Source organism: Marmota marmota, unplaced genomic scaffold (genome assembly GCF_001458135.2).
Source record: "Marmota marmota marmota unplaced genomic scaffold, marMar, whole genome shotgun sequence".
NCBI lineage: Eukaryota > Metazoa > Chordata > Mammalia > Rodentia > Sciuridae > Marmota > Marmota marmota.
This window is the reverse complement of record NW_025999990.1, coordinates 32,731,355-32,758,534: the sequence shown is the minus strand read 5'-3', so window position 1 is coordinate 32,758,534 and position 27,180 is coordinate 32,731,355. Positions and strand designations below refer to the sequence as shown.

The window sequence follows — 27,180 nt, the reverse complement described above, 5'->3', positions numbered from 1 at the left end:
GGAGGGGAGGGCAGGGGATAGTAAGATAGTAGAATGAAACAGACATTATTACTTTATGTATGTTTGTGACTGTATGACCAATGTGATTCTATAATATGTATAATCAGAAAAATGAGAAATTATATCCCATCTATGTATGATATATCAAAGAATATAAGTGCATTGTACTGTCATGTATAACTAATTAAAACAAATAAAAACTTTTTAAAACCCCATATTTTAAAAGGTGTAAGATAATAATTGAAGCAAGCATTTTCATAAAGTACTCATAATAGATTTGTTTTCTAAATAAAATCACTTTATACCCTCCATTCTATGAGATAGCCACTATCATTATTTTCATTTAACAAATAAAGGAATGGAGAGACAGAGAAAGTCAGTGACTTAGTGAGTCACAAGCCAGTGAGTAGATAGGATGATATTTGAAAGGTGAATGGGCTTCAGAGCTCAGATTCTTTTGGAATGTACTATATTGCTTATCTTAAATGGGTTTGAACTCTCTCAAAATATTTTCATTTGTTAAAAATACGTTGTAAATATGCATCTTTTACCTTTTTAAAAATAGTTTGTGTTGATAAATAGCCCTAATGTGAATGGCTTCTAACATCTCCCACAGATCAAGGTTTAGAGCACATCCGAGCACCCTGTATTGGTAAGATTCTCCTCCACTTCTGATAAGGATTCCCAATGGTGAGGGCAGTAACCAGGTTGCCAAGGACAATGTAAGTTCCTATATCTCCTGGAGCCCTGCCTTTAACTTAGGGGAGATACATGGTCACTTGGTAGATCAAATAAATTTTTTTCTCTAGTAAATGCATGCTACAAATATTTGCAAGCTGACACACTGCATCTATTAAATTAACCAACATACTGGATTCTTCAAAATAACTGAGAAGCAAATCAAAAGGAATGCTTTTCATTCTTGAAGAGGTAGACAGGTTATTTCAAGCTACTAGCTTTTTATATAAAATAAATCACACTGATGTTGGTATAAAAGAATAATGCACTCCCTGAAATTTTTGAGCGTTATACACTTAGAATGAGCACTTGGGAAAACTCCAGGTTCTAAAGTTCTAGAGGCATCATTTAAAGATATGTGTCCCTTTTCTGTGCCAAGTATATACATAAATATACACACTTGTACATACATATACATATATACACACATACATATACACATATACATCTATAGAAGAAAAATAATTTCCCTCTCCTTGATTATTTGTGTGTGTGTGTGTATAGATAGATACTTATCCCTTTTTTACAGACATGAGGCTAAGTTAACGCACAACCAGGACTCAAACCTAGTCTTATAAGCAAAGTCCACACCCTGTCCTTGCCAGGACATCCCTGAGTTAACCTACTTTTGACGTGTGTTTGTGCTGCTGCTCACTTAGGTTGTCATTAGCCAGTCTTTCTGTCCAGATATAAGTTCAATTGCCAAAAGCCTCTAAAACATTTAGGTGATATCTTATGCAAAAGAATTTAGAAGGAATACATTTCAATGTAGAAAGCTACAAAGGTAACATGAAACATTGAGGTTAGAGAATGAAGTATGGATTGAAATGAAGGAGCACCAGCAAAAGTAATAAGGATAAACAACATAGAGATGCAGTAGTGAGCAGAATCCTCTCCCATTGGGAAGAGTATTAAGATCAACAGCAGGCAGACATTAGGGTGTTGGCATTTCTAACTGAACATGAACTTGGGAATAGCTACATAAAAATTACACTTGTGCAATTTTAAAAATTACATTTAGGGGTAAATATGTAGGAGGGAAAACAGAAAAATATATATTTCTAATCTATTTTTAAGATGTATACACACACACACACACACACATATACACAAGGAATTTAATCCAGGGGTGCTTAACCACTGAATCACATTCCCAGTCCTTTATTTTGAGACAGGGTCTTGCTAAGTTTCTTAGAGCCTCACTATATTGCTGAGGCTAGCCTCAAATTTGCAATCCTGCTGTCTCACTGGAATTATAGGTGTGTGCCACTATGTCTGGTTTGGATGCATATATTTTTGTAAAATAAATACATAGATATGCCTCAAGTCTTATAACCCATTTCCCATTGAGTTCCATTTCAAGGATCTTGGAATGTCAGAAATGGAGGTGATTTTAGAGCTCAATTAGACCAATTTCTTCATTTTTCAGATGAGGAAAGTGAGGCACAAAATAGATAGATCAGGAACATTTTAAACATCATAGATCTCTCTGCTTTTGGGTCAAATTCAGTGTTATATACATACATATAAAGTTATACATATGCATATGAACTACAAAAATTTGAAGTTACATATGAATCTGAGGGAGAAAAGAAGCCAAAAACATGGTTCTAAAAATACTGTTTTAGGATTTTTTTAATTAAAAAAAGCAACTGAACTCGAGAATCATAGATGGTTTGATATTCAATACTTAAAATAAATAGTTCTAAATTTAGACATGAAATTCTACTAAATGTTTAAAGACAAAATCATGTATTAGCTTTGTGCAGCTATGACTAAAGTTCTTTATGATTGCTGCAAAAAACAATTTTCTGGGAAAAATTTCATTACTACACTTTGGTGATAAGGGATAATTTATTTCACTGGATTTGCTGTTATGACAAATCGTTTGTGCTTTTCAGTTATTAATGCTCCCCTTTTTTATTTTCTGTAGACACCATTACTCATTTCTTTAATGTGTATGGTAACTTAAAAATAATCCTATCTGCAGAAAAGCCAGAATAAGTGCTTGCTCAAGGGTACTGCTAATTTACACAGAGTATTTTTCTTTGGTCAACATGTTTTTTACTTGGTTAGCTATGATTATCTAACGAGAAACCCCCTTAGCAAGAAACATGAGTCGCAAATGTTATTGTGATTAAGAAAAAGAAAAAAAAAAAGACCTTTCAAATGATTTCCTCCAATTGCATACAAGCGATCATTCATTACAGCCAAAGTGTGGATGGCGCGCTTTGTGTTCATATCTTGTTTTCGAGCCCAGACGTCCATTACGGGGTCATAGCAATATAGCCAGGGGACATATTCTCCATTGTGTACACCTCCTGTGAATTAAACGTATACATACAAGTCAGGGAAGTGTCTTTGAACTGAACTTCATTACAGAAAGAGGAGTGGTGACTTGCCTGAAATGTAGATTTTCCCATTGTGCACCGCTCCTGCATGAGCTGCCAGAGGCTGTGGCAAAGAGGACACATAACGCCATTCATTTGTGTCCAGGTTATAGCACTCCACGCTGGACAAGTAGCCGGTTTCATTTCTTCCACCAATAACGTACAAGTGTTTGTCTAACCGACATGCATAGAAACTGGCTCTTCTGCAGTGAAAAATAAGAATGCACCGTAAATCAAAAAAAGAACAGTGAATTGTTACCTGTGAGATAGGGTGAGGACCACTCATGAGAAGGAGGTACATCATGCTTCAGAAACACCTGCCTACCTGTAAACATTACACTTCCACCTTCTAAATCTGTGACTGGATGAAGTAATCATATGCACTAACCAGTCTGGTGAACATTTTTGATGTCAAAACAACAGTAGAGGAGAAATTCACCAACTCTTTCTTCTTTATATCTTGCTTTTTATACACTGTTAAACTGTTCATTAATGTTTGGGATATTTGGTACCTTGTACAGATATCACAGCTCAGTAAGACAAAGTGAAAAATGAGGTAGATAATGTAGCAATAATAAATTATCTTGACATTCACTTTCTTTATGGTCCTTCAAGGGTCATTGTTCCCAATTTATAAGAGAACTACATCATCAAAAATTTTCTTCAATTATCATTTTTTCTTTTTTTTCCCCTCCTAGTACTACTGAAAATAGAATAACTTTTTTGAACTTCATATAATGTTCAAATTTTGCTCTTATATAACCAATTATAGAAAGTTCATCTAAGTAGCTTTTGGTATTGATTCTCTCAGATACTGCTTCAGTCTCTTTCAAAGAGAGGCTATCAATGATATTTTCTTGCAATACCATCCAAGGCAAGAGATGAAAGCTATGTTCAAAGGATTGGAGACCAGGTGGCCAGTTCTGAGGTAGGCCATAATTTAGGAGTGAGACCTGAATTAGAATCTTAATGGAAGAAATAGGAAAGAGTGAAGCACAAGGTATGTCCAAGGAATATGACATAAGACTCATGACTAATAAAATATAAGAGGTGAAGGAGAATAAAGGTTCAAAGAGGACTCAAAAATAAAGAATTAGAATGACTAGGATGAAACTTTAAGCATGCCCATGATCTTTTCTTTCTTTTTTTTGGCAGGGGGTGGGTACTGGGGATTGAACTCAGGGGCACTCAACAACTGAGCAACATCCCAGCCCTATTCTGTATTTTTTAGAGACAGGGTCTCACTGAGTTGCTTAGTATCTTGCTTTTGCTGAGGCTGGCTTTGAACTTGCCATCCTCTTGTCTCAGCCTCCCAAGCTCCTGGGATTAGGGACATGTGCCACTGTGTCCCGCTTTTACTAGTGCTTTTGCCATTTCAAGTTAACATGTTTTATTGAAAAGAATGACACCTGTCTCAAATAGTCTGTTCTAAAGTGACATATTTCTTTGCACCATCAACACAGGGTAGGTCAATATACTTCTTCCACATGGTCCAATGACAGAATTTAGAACTTCTGAAATAATACATTTATTTATTTCAGCAGTGGACTATCTTTAAATAATTTGGACCAGGTGGGCTGTAAGGTGGTAATGGTGAATTTTAGGTGGTACTGGTCTGGAAAATAAAGTGCTGATCAGTCATTACAAAAGTGAAAGCCCCCTATTTAATTGAATTTAGATGGTGAAGAATAAGCGAAGGATCCCTTTGCTAAGGTAAACTCCTTTTATCTAGTCTAAATGTTAATTTTCTTGCTTTTTTCCTGACCTGGTTCCTTCCTGTTTTGACACTGAGTCAGCCTTCATAAGATGTTCTTTTTTTAGTCAAATCATTCTTAATGTGATGATCCCTGAGTACTCCTAAGCTCTAGCCACACAGTGTCAGTGTTAGGAACTAAAGGGGGAAGAATTAGTGGATTTCACTTCCTAACTTAAAGAGCAATTTTATGTAGAAATTCCACTAGCAAAAAAATTGTCTTTGACTTATTCTCTTGCATGCCCAAAGTGAGAATTCTTAAGACACATTATAGACTGTTAATGGTCTATCAGCAACTACTGTGAATATTTGCTTGAGCCTAAAATTTTACCAGGCCAGATCTCTCTTGGGAATGTTCCTTCCCCTCCATCCCATATGAAGAGCACACTTGATTTAGACTATTTTTGTTTGTTTGTTTGCATTGTGGAAAAGTAAGTTCAAGGTCATTAATGATTCTTTTAGTGGCATCCCACAATTTGTATTTCAGATTGTTTATTTCTTATGTCTCTCTCTTCTCCTTGTCCCCACTGCCATAAAGAAATATTCAATGTTTCTGAGATTCATTTAGAAAGACTAACAAATAACTTCTACAAAGATACTTTAAACCCTACTTATTTGACATATCTTTCTGAGTCCTTGCTGACCTTTGAGATGGTCAGTTTATATCCAGAGCATGAGACTGAATTACTATAACTTTATCCCAGCTTGAGTTGTTGATGTCCATCATCAGGTAAAAAAACAACAGATTTTTCAAACACAATATTGTCTCCTGTGGTTTCTCATAAGACTCTTAGAACTTTAACTTTGAAAGCATTTTTGATGTATTAACTTCTGGCCTCTCACTTCCTTTGTGAAATAAAAGCTCCGTTCTTCAAACAGCTTTTTCTTTTTCTGATCTTTTAAACTAGCTAGGGGGTAAGATGCCATAAGAATAATACTTAAAATGTCTATTTCATTGAAAAAATTGAAGTGATCAAAGCATTTCTGTTGATCCAAATTTTCAGTCTTGCCCTTTCCTTCTTACTGCAGAATCAGATTCTAAAATCTAAGACCAAAACAATTCCTCAGCCTTACATTTAAATTTGTATTTTCACCCGATGATTTGGCAGTCAATTCACACTGGCAGGCACGAGATGCATGAGCTGCCCACGGTGAAGTCAGCCTGCAGGCTGTGTGCCCAATTCCTTCTGAACTGGGAGAAGACTCAGCAGTTTTATTACCAAAGCTTTGGGACCTCTGATTAGGCAAGATATCCTAGTAATCTATCCACCCAGCTCTGAAAGAATGAGGTACCCTGGAGGTGGTTCACAACATGTTTCTGTTATTCTCAATCAGTTTGGTAATTTCTCAGCATAACAATTTCTCAGTAGTTTGGTAGTATAATGAAAGAGGTGGCAGAGACTTCTGGTTTGATTCATAATCTACATATTATAAAATAAACTCAAGTAAATGTTTCAATAGACTTTTCTGATCTGAAGAGTGTCTCGTATACCTATGATTATTTTTCTTCAACGTTTAATCACCAATTAGTCCACTGATGTTTCCTGCTATTTGAAATGGGAGCCTGGCAATGACAGGAAAATTTCCTTTGAAGTTATGGATTGCTGCCTGGGTCAACCAAGCCATAGGACCATAGGAGAGATGGAGCTAGAAGATTGACTGGGCATTTGTGAGATCTGCCTTTTCCCACTCAGCTCTGTAAGGAGCTCTTTATTTGGTCTATCGAGCTGATTGTTCTAAATCTAAAAAAAAAACTTCTTTTACTAGGGACCTGACATGATATACCATAATGACTTGGAAAGAAACGTTAAACAGTCCATCCTGTCAACGGTGGCTGCCGAGCGCCGACAGACCATGGCAGGTCTTTTTATCAGGTCAATGAGCTGCTAAAAATTGTCTAAGTAGTACCCTGCCATGATAGGCCATAGTGCCTCAGAGGAAGTCATTATAGACTATCAAGTAAACAATACACATTTTTAAAAAAATTACTAATTAGGTTTTGCAGCAATACTTCCCCTCCTTAGGGGCTCTACAGCGAGATAATTGACCGCGACTTGAGTTATGCCTCCCAAGCCGAAGGCGTGAAGGTTAATTATCGTGGTGTACAGCCCCCAGCAAAGGGGACCGTGGTGATGAGATGATCACTTTTCAAACATGGATTGACAGTTATTTTTCAAATCAAACTTTTTTTTGAATGGTTTTGATTAAAGGGCATATTGATGCAGCGACAATACCGCTAACTAGGGGGAAATAACTCCTCCAAGGAGAGAGACAAGGTGCTCTGGAGAAAGACACCAGGAAGCTTCTGGCTCATGAAGTTTGTCAGGATATTAATAGACCTAGAATTATTTCTCGAGGTACCACTGAAGTAGACATTCCTAAAAATGCCAGTGATCTTTAGCATGTGTCTTGTGTATAGCTTCTAGTCTCCTGAAAGTCTTACTCTGTCTGTAAGGCATAGATGGATGTTGAGTTTCTCTAGACCATAGATTCATACTGTCTTGTTGCAGTGATGTACATTTTTTAATAAATGGTAGTCTCTGAAAATTTCTTTTGACTTGGAATTTATGATTAAGGGTTGAATTTGATTTCAGTGCAATGTGCTCGAATGTTAAAAGAGATGTTGAGGAGAGGGGTCATGCAGGAAATATGAAAGAGCAGCAATGCTTTTGATTACTTCTTAAATAACTCAACGGAGGAGACAAAACAGGTTGTGGTTTATTGTGACTCTCATCTTGGAGAAATTGCTCAAGAGGCTATGTCCAGATATTATTTAAAAAGAACCAAGTGTCAAAATCTGTCATATGAATTTTTATATGCATATAAAGACATGGTATTATGCCTGAATAACAGCCAGGAGACACAAAATATGTGCAAATATAGTAGCTATATTTTCCTTTGGTTGCTAGGAGACTTGGACGAGATAAACACTCTGTTATGTCAAAAAATTAAATGACACTTTGCAAGACTATTTTTTTAAACTAATAAATGACCTGTTCTTGAAGACATTTGGTGAGGCAAAGGTAAACTATCTGAGTTAATAAGACTTGGAATTACTAGTGAACAATTAAATTCAAATAAAAATTTAAATACCAAATATTTAAATGTCAAACTCTAATATTGAATATTAAATTTAATATTGAATAGTTTAACATTGAAATTGCTGCACTGACATGCATATCATTATGGGAATGGTGTTTTATATTTTGGTTTTAGGATTTAAATATATTAGCACCAAGAAGAGGAATAAGGCCAGTAGAAATACAGCTCTGTTTGCAAAATATCAATCATTACAGAAAAAGAAGACAAGTCACAATTTTTTTCTTCCTACATTAAATAATTGATTGATTTAATTATTTTTCTCTATCGAGTCAACAAGGCAGGTAATCTAAATTGGGTGGGCCAAGTTTTGTATTTTGCCAATGTCTCTCTCATGAACTCTGGTTAGCATTCTTCATCATGGAAAACCCTCTAGCACCCATGCTTCCTGAGAAGCAGTCACACATTTTCAGACATAAGAAATGAACTTACCTTTCTTGCATGGGTGGAAGTTGAATCCAGCTATTGAATCGGGGATCATATCGGCTGACAAAATTTGTACTATGTTTTCCTGTAAAAATACATTTGAGACACTTAAAACTTAGATTTCTTTGTTGATTTGCACATTTAGTAGTTTTTAAATGAGGTCTTGCTGTTCTCAGGTTTGACAGGTGAATTTAGTAGAGGGGCAATGTAACAGCACTTGAAATCATCGTGAATGCATGTGCCTCCTCAAAATGGTCCCTTTTTCTTCTCTTTCCCTTTTATTATTTTTGGAATGACTTAGGATAAAACTAAATCAACCAAGTATGTTTACTAAACTGCTTTTATCACACTGTTAAGGTAAAAATTCTGTGTTTTGATGCTTTTATATTTTAAAAACAAAAAGCTATTGTCTATAAATGATCAGTTCCAGAGACTGGTTTGTATAGTATCTTTAGTTAGAGTTTTTTTTTTTTAATTTCTTTTCTTTTTTCCTGAAAAAAATTTAAAATCTTACTTTTTTTTTGAAAAATCAAATTCACAACAAAATTGAGGAACACACAGAATTTCCCATCTCTCTCTTCCAGCATATGCCTAACTTCCCCCATTAACAGAACTTCTTTTATTGACCCCCAAACCATAGTGTGGTATTCTTTTGTCTCCTCGTGGAAATAATAGCAGTCACTACAGTAAAAGCCTGAGTTGGGAAATCAGTTTTGTACCATGCATGTCATGCATGTTCTGCATGTGCATTAGGGGGAAGCACAGTGGCTGTGTCATATACACAAATACATGTGCTGAAATGGGAAGTATGAGTTCCCAAGCTGCTTAACCAGCTCATCCTCTCTGTTGAGCCTAAGAAGCCTAAGAGCCTCCAAGGTATTAAAATGCATCTAATTTTGCATACATATTGGGGGTGGGTGAGATGGGCAGAAAGAGAAAGAGAGGGGAAGAGAGAAAGAGAGAGAAAGAGAGAGAGAGAATGAATGTGTGTGTGCATGCATTCACACAGGCAGGGTCACATAACCTAGTTATTAATTGCACAAATATATATTGAGCACTTACTAAAGGACTCAATGACTTGTATGTTCTAGGCTCTGAAAATATATTGGTATACGAGAAAGGCAAGGTCTCTACCCTTATAAATGAATTAATGAACACATTATACAATATCAAGTAGAGTTGAATGTTATAAAGAATAATAAAGCAAGGAGTGATGGAGGGGAGGCCAGTTGAAACAGGAAGGCCATCTGCTTACAGTGTGTGCTGCAAGCTATGCACTTATCAGCAGGATGAACCTCACAGGCAGTGGGGCAGGCAAGTATAAAATCTCTGGCTGGTGATGAGTTCCAAAACAGTGAGCATGCTGGAGTGAGTGGGCAGAAATCAGAGAAGTGTCAAGGTCTAGAATACATTGTGTTTGTGGACCAAAGTAGGATTTTGTATCTTGCTACAAGAACAACAGGAAGTGAAGAACTCTGAGCAAGTGAGAAACATGGATTAATTCATCACTCTGGCTGCTTGTACAGAAGAGTTGGTAGGGAGACCACTGCAGAAGAAGGAATTGGATGTAACCATTTAGAGAGAGAGTATGGGATTGGAAGATAATGATCCTCATAATCACCACTTGAGTAGAAAAAGAAAAAAAAAACAACAAAGGAAAGGAATTATCAGAGATAAGAGGGAAAGTATGGTGTTTTGAAAGCCAAGTCAAACAGCTTTTGAAAATCAGGGGGTGGGCAACTGAGAATGTACCACAGTACTTGGCAACATGGAAGGTGGCATGGCCCTTACAAGTGCTGCTTCAGTGAAATGATGGGGCTAAAACCCTGTGGGGACTACTCAGGAGACACTTAGGTGTTGGAAAATAGAGGTAAGAGGATGGGCAATGCTTCTTAGGACTTTTGCATTCGAAAGATTATAGCTGGAAGATACAGCATTCATGGGAAGGTTGCTTGGTTGTATTTTAAGTTCAGAAACACTGGAAAGTCCTTGAGCAAGCAAAAATAGAGAGTTTATCTCCTAAATGCTTCTGTGTTCTTGAAACTAAGAAGCAAGGCCAGCAACTGAGAGTGACAGTGAGGATTTTGGAAAAGGAGGCATTGAAGGAGAGAAAAGAAATGAAATAATCATCAGGGGGGTGTGGCTGAGTGCACTGATAACAGATATTTAGTAGGGTTGACGAGCAGCCAGTGTGGCTGTGTGGTTTTCTCCTCCAGGTTTAGCTGCTCAGGAACAAGGAAGAGGTGGAAGAGAGTTGGGTTTAACCAGGATCAAGATTGCTAGGCAAGAGGAAGGAGAGAGAGCTGTGAGGACTGTGAATACATACAATAGAGTGAAGGTAGGGGTGAGCCAGAGAATCTAGGCTCCGTAAGAAGGGAAGTAAGGACATAAAGGGGTGATGGACAAGTGGCACGGTCAAGTGAAGGAGGTGGCATTACCAGGGAAGCAGTGGATAGCTGCCACATAAAAGGGGCAGCAGGGGGTATAATCTAAAGATCTCCTTTAAAGTGCATATGATTTTCAATATGTGGGAGCGGCAAAGGAGAGGAAGGAGAGAAGGCACCTGCTCCAATAATATGAAGTATGTGGGGAAAAGAAACAAACACTAGACAGGCTAGGAAAGCAGTACTCTCAGAAGATAGCCTGGTTTTGAGTAGAAAGGAAATAGAAAAAAACATTCAGAGAAGTGTTTAAGGAGTATAGACCTTTGGCTAATGTGAGATTAGGAGTTCCAGATATCATGTGAAAGAGTGAATGGTCAGGTTGGGTAATAAATTGAGTTTTTTTTTTTTTCTGGTGAGGTACACAAAGAGATGAGAACACCAGGGGGGTCCAGAAAACTTAAAACACTGGGGAGGCTCCAAAGTAAGGAGGATTTATGTCTAGAGTAGGCTTAAGTGTAAGTTTTTGTGAAACTTGCAATAATTATAGAAAAATTTCATCCTTGATACTCAAGTTCCAAGGTTAAGGAATGCAGAATGTTTCTCTCTGAAGTTTGGTTTAGAATGTCCCTTTGAAAGAAGAATCTATCTCCTCTGGCAATGGGATACAGAAGTACCTTCATGTGCTGAGCAGCAGAGATAGAAACAGGCAGTGTTCATTTCTGGTTGTAATAGGTAGTGGCCTTGGCTTAGAGAAAAGGTGTAGCAGGGCCTGGTAGGATATGGAATTGTGATAAGAAAAGAGTTTCCAGAGGCACAGTACATGGTATTAAAGAGAGTCAAGGATAGAGGACTAGGAAGATAAAAATAATGGTGGCATTCCAGAAGTGGCAAAGGAGTAGAGAGGATGATGAACCTTAAAAGGAATGATGGTGGTGGAGTGAGGAACCAGAGAGACAATGGAGTTTTTCTCTCCTCCCCTGTGACTTACTGTTAAGACTCTTCCAGCAGCTTAAGAGTGGTGAATACACAATGGAATTTTGAATTATTTTAATTATTATTATTTTGCTTTTTCACTTTCTCTCCAACTCTTCCAGCACTTCTCTTTTTGGGTGATGCCCTATCACCAGACACCATATTGACTAGCCCTTGAATGAAGTGATACATGGGTAAGGGGTGGCAGTTCATAGTCAGTGGTCCAAGGGAAGGAAGTGGGAAGGAAAGGAATTTTCTGTGAGTTGTTGGTTTGGGAGGTGGTTATCAGCAAGTGACAAATGTAGATTAAGGCATCGATAGAATATATACATATTCATTAAAATATCAAATGCAATACTATCACTAATGATATGAAGGAAGTTGATAGGAGTTAGTATTTATACTCTACCTGGTAGAAAGATTATATATGTGTCCTGTTTATATTTCCAGTAACCAATTTTTATTTTCTGACTTCAAATTTTGGTCTTATAATCCAGACCCTCAAGAAGTAAAACTATGTTTGAAGAGCATGCATTTGTGTTTTATGAGCATGCATTGAAATTTAGAATTTTGTATTTCATTCAAGGATATTTCATTTCAGGCACCTTTTTCACAAGAACTAAAGTTTAACTTGAGATGATTTTATCTTTGGAGGCACACAAATGTAGTATTTGAAGCCATGGATTTGAAATTTTCTATTACACTTCCTAAAGCACATTTACATGTGATCAAAGGATTGCTATTCTTCATAAGATCTAGTATTAATTGCATGAAGTATTAGAATATGAAAATTCCGTATTTTTGAGATACTTGAGTTCTTTCATAGTTTTCTAAATGTGGAATGATGAAGAGTTCTTTGTGAGTGAGTAAAAGCCACTTCCCATTGTGATATAATAGAGATTTAATTTTACAAGAGAAATAGCAAAAACACAATTGTTTCTATTGTGGTTGAGCACATGAATAGATTTTGATTATGTTACAGGCAGTATAATGCAGTGATGTTGTGTCACTGGACAGCATTATTGACTAGCAGACTTAGAGCTTAAGGCTCTGGTGTCTTACCTACTTTGGAATCAGTTCAGCTTCTTGTAAGTGGTGTCGTGACCAGTGTCTAGTCTCTTGAGGCTTAGTGTCCTCATGGTAAACCTTGCTCATAGAATATGGCTCACAATATGGTTGTGACGATTAAGTGAAACAGTGTAGGTAAGTGCTTAGCAAAGTTTCTGGCTAAAATAACAATTACTCAATAAATATTACTACTAATATTAAAGAAGTCTGCTATCATTGACCAGATGAATGGAATATGAAGCTACTTGGAAAACGTTTATGAGATTGTGATGGATGATGTTGGTATCCAGCCAGATCCCTTTTATCAAAGAGATGCACCATTTCCTAGGCTGCTAATGGTCAAGCTCCTCCTTCAGCTGAACAGGCTGCCTCAACTTCTGCCCTCATCCTCCACCTGGGGAAGACACTAGCCAATGACTGTCTATGACCCAGGATACATAAGACTGCCTACTTGCTGCAGGTGCAACCAATTTTCTTCTAATTTGGAGCCCAAGCCAGTGGCTCATCAACCTTTGCTCAGATCTATGCAAAATGACACCATGTGCCAAATAAGTCAGGGACAGAATGACTCAGCTGCTCAGCCTTCCATGTGGAAGCTTCCAAAATTCTAAAAGGGATCTTACAGAAAGAGAGAGAGAGAGCTGCCAGGCTTCTATTGAGACTAACTGTAAAATTAAAATGTAGTAATTATAGCTTTACTAAAATTTAATTCTGAGCTTCTTAGTGGCTAAAACAAAGAGAAGAGGCAGTTAGTCACATGATTAGCATTGGTAATAATTTTCAAAAGCACACAACGCCTCAGCCCTTTAGTCTGATGCTTCAGCATGTTGGTCTGATGACAATTTGTCATGTGAGTCTCCACATGGTGCATGCTGAGTGTCAATGGGGAGTGGCATCCTTGAAGTCAATGCCGTTTGGAGTTCAGGTAGCCTTTTCTCATAGCACCTTCACGCAGGGCTTTAAACCCAGTTGCTATTTCTCTCTGGGTAGGGTGGAAGAAATTTGGGGTAATCCAATGTCATAGTTTTATGAGGAGTCCAAATTAGTTCAGAGGTAAAATCTTGATCCTCTAGACTAGAGGGAGGAATATGTCCTTTAAGCTCTCTCCATCCTCCACCCAATTCTCTCGACTGTGTTTTTTTGATCTGAAGTTCGAACAGCAAGCAGTTAAGGGCTGTGTGTGTGTGTGTGTGTGTGTGTGTGTGTGTGTCTAAACCCAGGGAGGAGATTCTCTGAGTTGCTAAGGGGTGACTTATAGGAATGGGAGGTTCAGAATGCTTTGTGAAAACTGAGTTGTGGCATAAAAAACTGGGAAACATAGGCCTAACCCATAGGGGAAGAGAGGTGGGCTGAGAGAGTACTATGAATTAGGATTTTCCAGCCTTTTTTGGTCATGTTTTAATTTTAATTTGACCTTCCAAAAGAACATTCTGCAGGTTCTTTGCTTAGATTAATCCAATGGTTGTGCACTGTGTTTACCTCCATTGAATTCTCTCACTGAGGAAGGCTACGTAGGTGAATTTACTGTGGATTGTATATAAGTCAAGGTCTTCTGGTAACATATCAAATCCATCACTACAAAGGTAAGTTCAAGGAGTAATGTGAAGTATCATTTTTGCTCTTGTTCTAAATCTGTTTCTCATGAAAGCCCAGGAGCTATCTCCTTTCCAACACTGAGACACAACAAGACTTCAGGTCTGGAAAAAAATGTTCCTCCCCTTTCTTAAAAGAAATGTTTTTGGTGGGTGGCCTAGATGGTTTCCCTGTAGGATCTTCTAGAGCAAACAGATGTAACAATTTTTCTGTAATTTGCCTCGGTGCAGATGCTGAAAGAGCATTCACAATAAAATACACGCAGTATATGTAATTTCAGCTAGATGTTCTGGGGTTTAAAAGTAAAAATGTGTACCTGCAAGCTGTTTTATGGTTTCTCAGTCATAATTATCTCTGTTACACAGAAGGCTACAACTGCAACTCCTCCTCCATGTGCAAGCTTTCCAAAAATACCTTGATAATTTTGCATATTCTGCAAGGCACAGTGTTCTCCTTGTGTTTGGCTTGGGAAGTGTGTCAAAAGGTTTAGTTTCTCTTTGTGGTACATTTATGAAGTAATCACATCCAAGGGAGGATGGTGGGGAAAACCTATGGAAGAAGACTTGCATAGGGAACAGCCAGCAGAATGGATCTTCAGTTGTACCTGCTGCAAAATAACTTCAGCTAAATGGATGCAACTGTAGATGATGCTGCATTGTCATTTCAATAAAATGGGAGGAAAGTGGAGGAGAGGGTGGTGAGGATTTTTAGCAGCTGCAGCTTGTTACTGTTCTCTGGGGAGTTAGTTGTACTTGGGCTTGTGGTATTGGATAAGGAGAGGGGCTGGGGATCACTGTGAAGCCAAATTCCCAGGCAAAGAGTGAGTGTTCCACTACATAAGCCCTCAGTGAGGTTGATGGGCCTTCCCTCCCATTGTCAGCCAAATTTCCTGACTACTTTATTTGTGCCTGTTGCATGGAAATGCATTTACCACACCAATTACAAAATGGATCCCTACTAATGCCTTCAGTGAAAACATACTTGTTGAGCATTGATAGGGTTTGGATTATGTGTCCCTCAAAGGTCCATATGATGAAGTCTTAGTCCCCAGGATAGTGCTACTGGGAGGTAAAGGAACCTTTAGAATGTGGGGCCTTTGGGGAGATCCTTGGTTCACTGGAACATGTCTCCAAAAGGGATTATGGAAACACTGCCTGTCTTCTCTCTCTTTGCCTACAATCATGATTGGCTTTTACATGCACTCCTGTCAAGATGTGTCCCATCTACTGCCCTCACCAGACTCAGACAATGTCTTTGGACTTCACAACTGTGAGCTAAATAATCCTTTGCTCTTTAAAGTTAGTTGCTTCAGGTATTTTGTTTTAGTAACACAATGCTGACTAACACAAGTAGCTACAATTAAAGTTATTCAATAATTACCATTCGGATTCCATTGATCCTCTCCACCCAACACGAACAAGAAGTTTTCTACCTCCACAACGCAGTGATGGGCACTGTTGTATGGCATAACTGGAATTAAGAGAAAAGAGATTGTATAATTTTTTCCATCTTAGGACCTCATACCTTGGCTCACCAGTTATTTACTTACCTGAGGTGCATAAAACGTGCGACTCAGTCAGAAGGAAGAAAACAGCATAAGTAGCAGAACGGCTACCCACCAATCCAGCCATCCCCAAACACTGGCTTAGTGATGTGTTCCAAGCAGTTTCAAACCCAACCCATTTTGATTAATTTTACATAATGTTATTCCACAAATCAGTCAAGAACAACCTGTCATGCTGTTTTGGATTCTTAAGTCCTCCTCACCTGCCTGATGCTGGGGATGACATTCTCAAACAATGACTGACACTCCCAAATGGTCAGGGCTGGCAGTTACTTCTTGGAAGAAGTAATGCTGAATACACTTGGAGTCACTAAGTTGCTTTGCCCAAAGTTGGCTTGCTGGCAATCTTTCCATAAACAGACTCGGGGTGCTTGGTAGCTCTCTATTCCACAGCAATGAGCAAGCTGAATTTCCATACAGTTTTCAGTTTTTAAATTAAGGTCCTGCTGATTTAATGCCTCCTCCAAATGTATACGCTTAATTTCCTGTACAATGTCATTAGCAGCACAATCACACATTTTCTATCTATCTGCATAGGAGCTCTTCTGTAACAAAGACGAAAACTGTCAGGAACATCACAAATATACCTTCTCCTCACCTCTCCCTGCCCTACTGCAGTGGGTAAGAGGAGGGGGCATTAATGAGAAACCCACGAAAGCAGGTTTTTCTGTGTTTGCTCTCATTTGCATTGCCTTTGGGAAGTCACAACATACAGAAGAGTTTGCCCCTGTCACCTTTTGTGCCGTTCAGTTTTGGTCTCTGCTAGCCTAATATCATAGGGTAAATGTAAACCTATACAGCCTTAGTTATCATATCACTTGCAGTGGTTGGGGCCCAGTGACACCAGTAGGAAAAATGATGTCCTTGTTCAGCTCATCATATGGGCACCTTAAATCTGGTGAGGACAAATGGGGAGGTGATGTGCATGTTCAGGCAGGGAACTTATTGCTTGACACGGATCAACAGAGCACTTAAGAAATCAGTGCAGTGGGAAATCAATATGAGTCCCAGCCAACTCTTATTCTGTGCTCTTTTGCCAATGCAGAAAGGGAGAGAGAGGAGGAAAGAGAGAGAGAGATGGAACCTATCTCACACCTGACTTATTTTGGGTGATATATATCTCTCATTTCATTTTGTTTTTATTATCTTTTATTTTCCTCAGAAATTGCTTATACTGGATAAGGTATGTAAATAAAAAAAAAAGGAGGAATTGGTATAGCTTTGAGAACTGTAACTCGGAGAGTAAATTGGATCATTTAAGGTTCTTGCCAAAGGATTGGAGGAGTTTTGATTAATTCATTAATGCATTTTTAACTTCAAATATTCATTGTTTTGTGAAGTTATTTCCATGGGGGAGAAGGTGTTGGTGTTTGAAACCCCCATTTGGGGAGAAGATGGTGTAGATATTGGGTGTATGGAGGTTTGAGTGGTCCATGAATTAGGGTCAGTGGACTTAGAGTCCTAGGAATGTCCTGAGCCCCTCAATCCTCAGTTTGTCTCTTTGGAAAATGCTTTTAACTGTGTGGATCCTGTTGGCTTCACCACTCAGAATTCATAGGGGCAGAGTTTTTGCTGGATTTATTGTGTAACTAAGGTGTGGTGTGTTTTAAAGACTTTTTTTTTAAGTTGACTCACTGATGTTTGAATTATGATCTGGTAGAAAATACACAAATCAAAAGTAGGCTGTTCTGTGTTATATTGCAAGTGGCTTGTGCTAAATGTCCTCTGGTCAGTGTGAACTTACAGCATTGTCATTTTTTTTTAAAGAGAGAGAGAGAGAATTTTTTTAATATTTATTTTTTAGTTTTCGGTGAACACGACGTCTTTATTTTCATTTTTATGTGGTGCTGAGAATCTAACCCAGTGTCCCATGCATGCCAGGCGAGCGGGCTACCGCTTGAGCCACATCCCCAGCCCCAAGCATTGTCATTTTTGACAGTGCAGGAATGGAGGCCATCAGCCAAAACCTACTTATTCTATGACCACCACACTTCATATGTTTATTTTAAACTTTTGCTAAGTTCAATGCACAAATCTTAAAAATAAGGAAAAATTGTATTTCCTCCTTCTTAACTACAAGTCCAGCTTTGTAATATAGTACAATCTCCGAAATTATAACAACAATTATGTTTCGTTCTTGTCATTTATTTGCTCCCATTCAGGCAAGCAGAAATTAAGTGAAGGAAATAATACATGATTTATTTTTAAGCCTCTTTCTCATTTCATTACCTCTATTGTTATGTTTTATGCAAACAAATGAAACTATTGTATTAAGCTAACTACTCAACTCTTCAAAATAAGAGGAAAGAAGGTTTTTGAAGTCATAATATAAAGACCACTTGAAGGTATTTTCGTTTATTCTACATACATTTACTCTTGTTTTAAAAGCTTGTATACTTTATTTTTTGATTAAACATTTTCAATATTCTCATTCTTGAATTGCCTTTTCTGAATTATTATCATGAAGTGAAAGGCTATACATATACACAAAGAACTCTTTGAAATTATTTTCAATGTAAAATCCTCCCAAATTTATTAGGGAGGGAAAAATCTATATTCAATCAATGTTTGAATTTTGCAAAAGACCTAATTTCTTTGACTTCTGATTAAACAGAAAGCCAAATAGGGCAGTAAGCAAGAGCAAACAATCTGTTTAAAGAGGCACTGGGTACTGAACTTATTGATTCTGCTTTAAATAACACCAAATGCATCCCGGCTCCTTTCCAGATTTCTCTAGAGGTGGACACCTGCTTTGCCTTCATAAGGAGGAGGTTTGTACTCCACGTTCCTATACAGCCCAGCATGAGTTTTTAGCGTGTCAGTCAGTGAGTTAGAGGGAAAGGGGAAAGAGAAGCTAATCAGGATGAAATGAGATTAAAGGCTGTCTAATTTTACAGCAACTGTGATCCATCAGCCACTGTGAAAGTGACAGTGGAAATGAATGATGGAGACAGACAGGTGGGGCTGTACATTTCACTGATTTATCCTCAAATGCACTGGGCCTTATTTTATTGAGTGAACATGACCGCATTTATCATGACTGTCATCTAAAGCCACTTCCCTCCATTTAAAAAGGTCACTTTACTCAGAGGGAGTAGGAGAGAGGCACTTTCAAATCAGATTTAAAATCTAATAACACATGTTTATAAGGCCCTTTGTGAGATTTCCCAACTTTACTATAAACAGACTAGTAGTCCCAGAAGGAAAGAGGTGGGGAGAGCCAGAAAATTGAAAAGAAAAAAAAAAAGAAAAGAAACCCCCACCCAAACCCCCAAAATATATTTTGGTCATCTGATGGAACCCTTTCATTTAGTCTCTAAATTTGAAACAGTCTGTACTTTTTTTTTTTTTTTTTTTTTTACCTTTCCAGCTCTAAACACCTGATCTACTCTGGTCTGGGGATTGAAATGAAGTATGCACATTGAATATTTTTAGTTAAAAAGGTAGGAAGCAGATGATGTTATAGAATAATAAACTTGGAGCAAGGGTAAATCATACTATTTACTTTGCAGTATGACTTATCATCACCACACATGAAATCTAGGGTAGCAACTGCTACAAGCCAAATCTCAGCTACAATTAGCTCATATACCTGTGAATTGTTAATTTTAGCCATAAACATTTCAGTCAATGAAGAGTTTTAACCTACACCTCTACCAGTGCAATAAAATGTCTTAGAAGGTTATGCACAAAATCTTTCTCTGTGGATGTGAACATAGTCAGACTGTCAGAGTGCTATATGTTGCTTTTCACAATAATAACCACTATTACCAAGCATTTACTATGTGCCATGTATGTGTAAATTAAGTCATTATACTTATATATATATATACCTATATTATGTCTGTAAAAATATAACAACACACATGTTTGGTTCATGCTATTCATTTGCTTGCACTCAGGCAAAAATTAAGTGAATGGGAAAATTCACAATATAATACCTGATAAAATATTATTATGATAAAATATATTGATATAAATCTACCTATGTTTGCATGCATATTTCCTTTAATACAAATAGCTATGAAGCAGGCATTACTCATCCATTTTATATCTATAAGAAATACTGAGGCCTTGAGAGGTTAATTCACTTGTTGAAGGTCATATTCAGCTAATGAATGGCAGAGATTGAATCCAAACACGGGAATATCAGGACCCCAACCCACGCTCTTATTCATTTCACTCTACTGATTTTCAATAGGTATGTTCATCCAACCAATAAGTAATTACTGAGTACCTGAGTGTTCAATGATGGTATTCCTGAAATTTGTATATAATTTTTATACTGAATCATATTTTAAATGTGTTTATTAGTTTGATATTTGAAGAAATCCTTAAGTAAAGCAAGTAGACACTGCTTTAAATTTGTTTTCTGTAAATCTGGGTATTTAAATAGTTGACATTCTTAAAATAGTGTACATTTGTTTGATGGAGTCAGAAAAACACTTAGCAAATCAGCCAGTAAAGGTTGGGTAAAGAGTCTATCGGCAGAAGGTTATTCTTATTATTTTTTAAATCGGAAGTCCCCATTTCAATCTTACAATTAGATTCATGAATATCAGGGGCATAGAGGTCTTTTTCCTGGCATAGAAAAGGCCCAGAGGGCTTGTTTGTATTATGAAGGTCTTACTCTACTGAGGATCAACACTGCTCTGTCTCCTCCCTTGTTTTCTCTCTTGCAACAGAAAGCCTAGGTACCCTTCCCATGTATGCACGCATTTTCACGAGAATGCACACATATTCATGAGAATCCAAACAAGAGATTGTGTAGGGCAATGTCAAGTGTATAGGACTGCCCATTCAATGGTTATTGAATGTTTGTCATTTCAATGCAACAGTTATAGAGATCTTCATTTCCTTTTGGACTCAAATACATAAACTTGCAAAACTATCCAAAATGACATGTTTCTTAATATTTTTGGAAAAGTGATTAAACACCCATGGTAAAATACAATCTAAAAAAAAAAAAAGGAGGATATATTCAGCACCAGTAACTTCCTCTCCTATTCCTGACCCTTAATCTGTCACTCTTCTCCCTTAGAGGCCATCACTGCCATTTTCTTTAGAACAGATGGTAGCAACATACTATATAGATGCATTGTTCAGTATCTTGCACTTTTGCACTAAAGAATATATTCATTTATTCCCCATTAATCAAATGTGTTCTGTGGCTACTCCATGCCAGGAAAGGCTGTACCTGCTGAGAGGTCCTGGGAACAATATCTAGGAGCATCAAGTCAGAGCAGGCGCATTTATACACAAATAAAATAGGCCCTTTTGTTTCAAATGACAAGTGCAACAAAGACAAGTCAATTAGGGTCTGGAAGAAAAAGTGACAAGGGCGGGGAGCTCTGATGGTGGCTGGAGAGGCCTTTCTGATGGGTGACTTTAGAGTAGAGGAGTGACTGAAATGAGGAAGGGAGCCAGGCAGGTGCAGGTGCAGGTATAGCCAAGGCAGAGGTCTTTAGACACAGGTTGGGAATGACTTCAGCTCAGCAGGACCAGGAGCAGAGGTGTCTGAGCAGGGCTCTAGGAGGGAGGTCATGGGTGGATCAGTGTGATGTGGGAGGGAATGATCAGAAGATAACACTGGCACTGTCTTCAGCTGCATTATTTTAAATGTCTGCAGTGTTCTGTTTGATGTGTGTCCTGTAATTTATTCCTTTCCTTTCTGATGGCCATTTATGAATTTATTCAACAAACATTTGACCAAAGACTCATTATGTGTAAACAGTTTTCAGGTTGCTGATAATGTAGCAGGGAACAAAGCAGATAATGTCCCTTCTTCCCTAGAGCTTTTATCCCTACATTATAGGGAGAGAGAAGAACACAAGCAAAGAAAAGAGTGAAGAGGAATACAGTCAGATGGCATGAAGAGAAACTGGGTGGGACAGTGGGCTAGAGGGTAAGTCTCTGGTTGCTGATCCAGTTGGAATGGTCTGGGAAGACACTACTGTGGAGTGATAATTAAGGTAGAATTTGGAGAGTGAGATGGAGTCATGTGTTAAAAAATAAGGGGAGAGAATCCAGGCAGAGTGCAGAAGTCGGGATGAGTCAGCTGTGTTGGAGAAGCAGAGGAAAAAACCTGTGTGTGGGGAACACCAAGGGCAAGGGCCAGTCAGGCAGCAGCTGAGGCCAGAGCTCAGACAGAGGCTGCCGAGGGGGTCTTATAAAAAGTGGTGTGCATTTTATTCCAAGGGTGTTAGATAGACACTGGAGGGGTGTAAGCAGCAGGTCAGCATGATCTGACTTGTGTTTTAGAAACATCATTCTGACTACTCTTCATAATGAAGGAGTGAAAGAGAGAGACCTTCCATGCTGAGAGATGATGGAAGATTGACTAAGAAAGAACATTAGGGATACAGAGAAGGAATTTGGGCTGCAAGCGAATGCTATTACGAACAGTCCTGTGTTTAGTGTGTATGTAGACACCCAACACACACAGAGGAGTTTACTGCAGGATGAATTCCTCCAAGGAAAATTGCCAGGCAAAAACGGTTGCATTTTACATTTTGATGGACCATTATGGCTTGGAGATGAAGTGTTCCCTGAAAGCTCATGTGTGAGGCCATTCAGGAATGTTCAGAGGTAAAAATGACTAGATTATGAGAGCTGTAACCTTAGTGGATTCATTCATTTAATGGATTACTAATTTGAATAAACCAACTAGGTGGTAAACTGTAGGCAGGTGAGGTGTGGCTTGCTTGAGGAAGTAGTTGCTTTGGGGATTTATATTTTGTCTCTGGCACCTCCTCTCTCTCTACTTCCTGACCTCCATGAGTTGAATAGCTGTCCTTTGCTGTTCCTCCGCCATGATGTTATGCCTCACCTCAGGCTCAGAGCAATGAAGCCAGAGAGCACAGAGACCTCTGTGCACTGAGACCTCTGAAACCAGAAGCCCCAAATAAACTTTTCCCCCTCTAAGTTGTTCTTTTCAGGTATTTTAGTCACAGCAAAGCAAAACTGACAACACACGGACCTTCTCACATTGTACTCCATCTTTACATTTATATCTTTGCCAGCATGATAGATGAGCAGTTGGTGTCTCATAGTTAAAATTTAAATCTGTGTCCATTTATTATGGTACCGATTGAACATCTTTCCATACATTTAAAATCCATTTGTATTCTGTATATTTTTCTGTTGGGTTTTGATTTCTTGATATAACTTATTTTATGTATAATGAAATGATTTCTGTTTTTAAGGTATTCTTTTCTTGGGAGTTATCTAAACAGGAAAAATAAATGATATTTTGGAAGCATGGTTTTGTTAGAATATATATTTGTGAGATATTTACTCATTGAAGCAAATTCAAATAGCAATTACATGCTGTTGAAAACAAATATAACCTGAAAGAAAGATGCCTCACTTTAATAATACTGAATGAATATTCCTTGCCGTAGAATCCTGGAGGGGTTCCCTTCCCAACAATTTATTCGATTTTATAGTAAATGCAATTGAAAAACATAAACATTAAAAATTTTGCTAGTTAGATTAATCCTATCATTTAATCTCTTTGCAAAGATCTAGCAACTTGACTGATACTTTTCTGGAGATAGAAATAGACACATAATAAAACATCTAATACATTAGCAGGTGCTTGATAGATATTACTGAGTAAGTAATCCACATAAAAACTCTGCTACTTTTTTTCTGGGATGTACCATACCCGAAAACTACAAATAAGTGGGAAATTGTGTATGTAGGGATGATTTGATTGTTATGGACAGTTCATTTGGAAACTTCAGCCCTTTAAGAGAATGGTCTGAATGCAATGATGAATTTGTGAACTCCCTGAATTAAAAGTTTGTAAACTCCTCCCCCCCATTTGCTTTTGTACACAGGAAGCCATATTCTCACAGCGAAGACATGGTTAAGTGGGGTTAAGATTTGCAAATCTAAAAAATGTGCACATGTGTTAGGCTTTGGAGGCGGTGCGAGAACCAAATCAGCTTATTCCTCTTTCATAGCTCAAAATTGTATCTAAGACCCTTAGAGGGTCTTTCTGACAGTGAGGTTTCCTTTTCTACTCCTGGCTCTGTGCAACTATTAGATTGAGTGCAGATCTTTACTGTATCACTTGCCTAGTGATGGTACAGTATATTAAAATTACCTGTCTCTTTTTTGTCACCCCCAAAGAATCTATGAGCTCCTTGAGGCCAGACTGTGTCCTAGCTTCAGTTTTTATGCCTTTCATGATAATTAGAGATATTAATGTATCAATAAATGTTAGCACATGTAAGTGAACACTAGCTAAGAAAGAGCGTGGAATTTACTTCTTTGGAAGGTACAGAAAATGTGACGAATGCCAGCTGATGTGAAGGAGGGAGGAAGTGAAGGAAGAAAAGAGCAGAAAAGAGGGGTGGCTTCTAGAAGGATTGATGCCATCCTATGCAACACAAATGTCAGTTTTAAGAAAATGAGATTGGCAAACTCTTCAGGGACTGGACATATATTTCTTTCAGGACCTCTCCTAGCACCTAATTGTGCAAAGGGCAAAGGTTTTCAATAAATCCTTGTTGATTTACAGTTTTGGCTCTGAGCATTGAAATTGGGGAAGTGCTAATAACCAGTTAGACTAAGGTGACTTAAAATAGAACTTCTATTAACTATTTAAGCAGAGCTGATTTTCAAAGCCTTACTTTTGTTTTAATTAGAATACTTTCATCAATATGTTTACAAATTACAGTTGCGTTATTATAATATCAATTTTATTTTGGATTCATCCTAACAATTCAAATATAGTTTTATTTCAACTTTGGAAAGATATATATATACACACACAAAATCTTTGGGAATGAAGGCTCAATCCCTTGCAAAGATGAGTTTTAGTTTTCTTCTGCTTTATGAAGTGTGGTGTGTTTCTTACAGGAATTTTCAGAGGCGTGTTGAAGGAACATGTTAGTGCCTGCAAGATTGTTTTTGCCCAAATGCCCCAAGTGCACAATGTCTTGCTGGTCATATCTTTCTGGAGAAGTAGGAAGTAGAAGTTTCATCATTCTACACTAAAAAAGAATTATTTAAAGAATAGTGGATTTCTTAAATAAATTGAGTATTAGAGCAACAGATAGTATTTAAATGTTTGAAAATAAAATCCTTGACAAAGGTCAAGAGAGAGTAAGGATTATTTTCACTATGGATCACACAGCAGCACAATAGAAAAAATGATTGTTAAATAGTTTATAATTCTCTTAGATGATTGCCAGAAAGATGCCGCAGATGATTGAGGGCAGAGGGAAGGCAATGGGTGTCATCCATATAATGAGGACAGAAGGATTTGCTGATGCCGATCACACAGGCTCAGTACTGGGAAGGGAACATCAGCAGTTCACATGAAAATCCATGAGGTTTCAAAAGGTCCATTTAAGAATCATTCATTTATCAGCTCATTCATTCAATCATCTTATTCAAAAATATATACTGTGCTAAACTCTGAATGGTAAAGATTAATTGCATATCATTCCTGTGCTGTAGAGCAGACAGGAGACTGAGGGGTAGGGGCAAAGAGAGAGAGAGAGAGAGAGAGACAGAGAGACAGAGAGAGAGAGAGAAATGTGAACAAATAAGTAGAATACAAAACACTGTATGATAAGAGAAATAGATACTCCAGAGAAGAAATAACTCAAACTCCAGGAATAAAGTAGGCTTAAGCCAAATCATAAGGCTAAAGAGAGATTTTCCCCCCCAGAGTCTCACATCAGCAAAATCATTATCAGTAAAAGTAATATTGTTTCGTCAAATATTAATTGAGCTCCTACTATGTGCCAGGGCTTGGACTAGACTGAATAATGTTATTTTTAATTTTAATTAGCTTATTTTCTAATAATGAATTTTTAAAATTAGATCAATGTTTTAAATATTTTCAATATGAGATCATATTATTACAAATATCAACCTTTATTAAGGCCAGAAAAAATGTGTTTGGGGAAAATGAACAAATCAAAGTGACGCATTATTATCTATGCTGTCCTTACTGCAGCTATCTGTCCAGCTCCCCTGCTCAAGATCCCTTCTGCACCACTCCCTTCTTGGACAATCCAGCAGTCATGGCCTCCACACGGCTTCATTCTCTCCCAACATGTGGAGCCACCTGGTTATCTGGAAGTAGTTGACAGCATCCTTGGAACTGTAATACCTTTGTTTCTTTTAGGTCACCCTCATTACAATTCCTTGTGTTGATTCAGTGTGTCATTGCTGCATTTATTGGGCTTCAAAGAATAAATACTTTGCTACAGAGATTCAGAAGGACATGTGTTACCCAGGCCTCTGATGGCATTTCATGGTGTGTGCATGTGTCGAGGATACCCCATGAGCTGTAAAGCAGGTGGGCCAGGAGATCAAGGCTGCACCAAGCCAACAGCGTGTAACACAGAGGGGAGATGCCAATGTGGCCCATGATCTCAGGAGAAGAGCTCAAGACTCTTCCTGGCCATCAAGAGTCATCTAGAGCTGCCTTTTGAGAAAGTTCCAGTCTCTCTTGCTGGGAAAAAGTGAAGAACTAAAACTGTGCAAATCAGAAGAGAGAAACATGCAGAGTGCTATGATGCATTCCTATTATTTTTTTTGGCATTGCTTTTTTACTGGCATAACTAGACATCCACTGAATATTAAGTAATATTTGTTTATGAATAGATTTGAGAACATGAATATTTGGTACTTCTCCTGACTTAGAATTTAGGCTGAAACCTAATGTTGAAGTTGATCTGAAGGTGTATACTAGGTTTACTATGCAGGACTTGCTAAAAGCGGCCCCTAAACTGGTTTTGATCAGGTGTGTGTGTGTGTGTGTGTGTGTGTGTGTTCACACTCCATATGTATTCAGTTTATATATACAATGATATGACAGACAATTACTGACCCAGCTTTTTATTTTTTTTCTTAAGAGAGTGGTTGAGTCATTGTATGAAGTTGTAGGAATCCTGTGCATTTTCTACCCACTAGAGGAACAGAGAATGCTCCTTCATCCTCCACCTCAAGACGGAGCCAAGAAATCTTGGGCCAGGTATTTCCATGCCTCCAGGAGCTCTGCAGGTGCAAGAAGAGGTCTGGAGTTCAAAGCCAGCAAAAGCAAAAGTGAAGTGCTAAGCAACTTTAGATCCTGTCGCTAAATAAAATACAAAAAAGGGCTGGGGATGTGACTCAGTGGTCGAGGCCCCTGAATTCAATGCCCCATACCAAAAAAAAAAAAAAAAA

At 37.9% G+C, this 27,180-nt stretch overlaps 1 protein-coding gene across 1 annotated transcript in view; it reads right to left on the bottom strand.

Annotated features, from left to right (window-relative positions):
- Positions 1–27,180, bottom strand: part of Klhl14 (kelch like family member 14) — a 95,923-nt gene that overhangs the window by 5,003 nt on the left and 63,740 nt on the right. Inside the window, exons 3-6 of the mRNA XM_015482451.2 lie at positions 15,804–15,893; positions 8,413–8,491; positions 3,141–3,331; positions 2,901–3,059 (exon numbers count right to left, since the gene is read on the bottom strand). Of these exons, the coding sequence (XP_015337937.1) occupies positions 2,901–3,059; positions 3,141–3,331; positions 8,413–8,491; positions 15,804–15,893 (519 nt within the window). The remainder of the gene's footprint in view (positions 1–2,900; positions 3,060–3,140; positions 3,332–8,412; positions 8,492–15,803; positions 15,894–27,180) is intronic.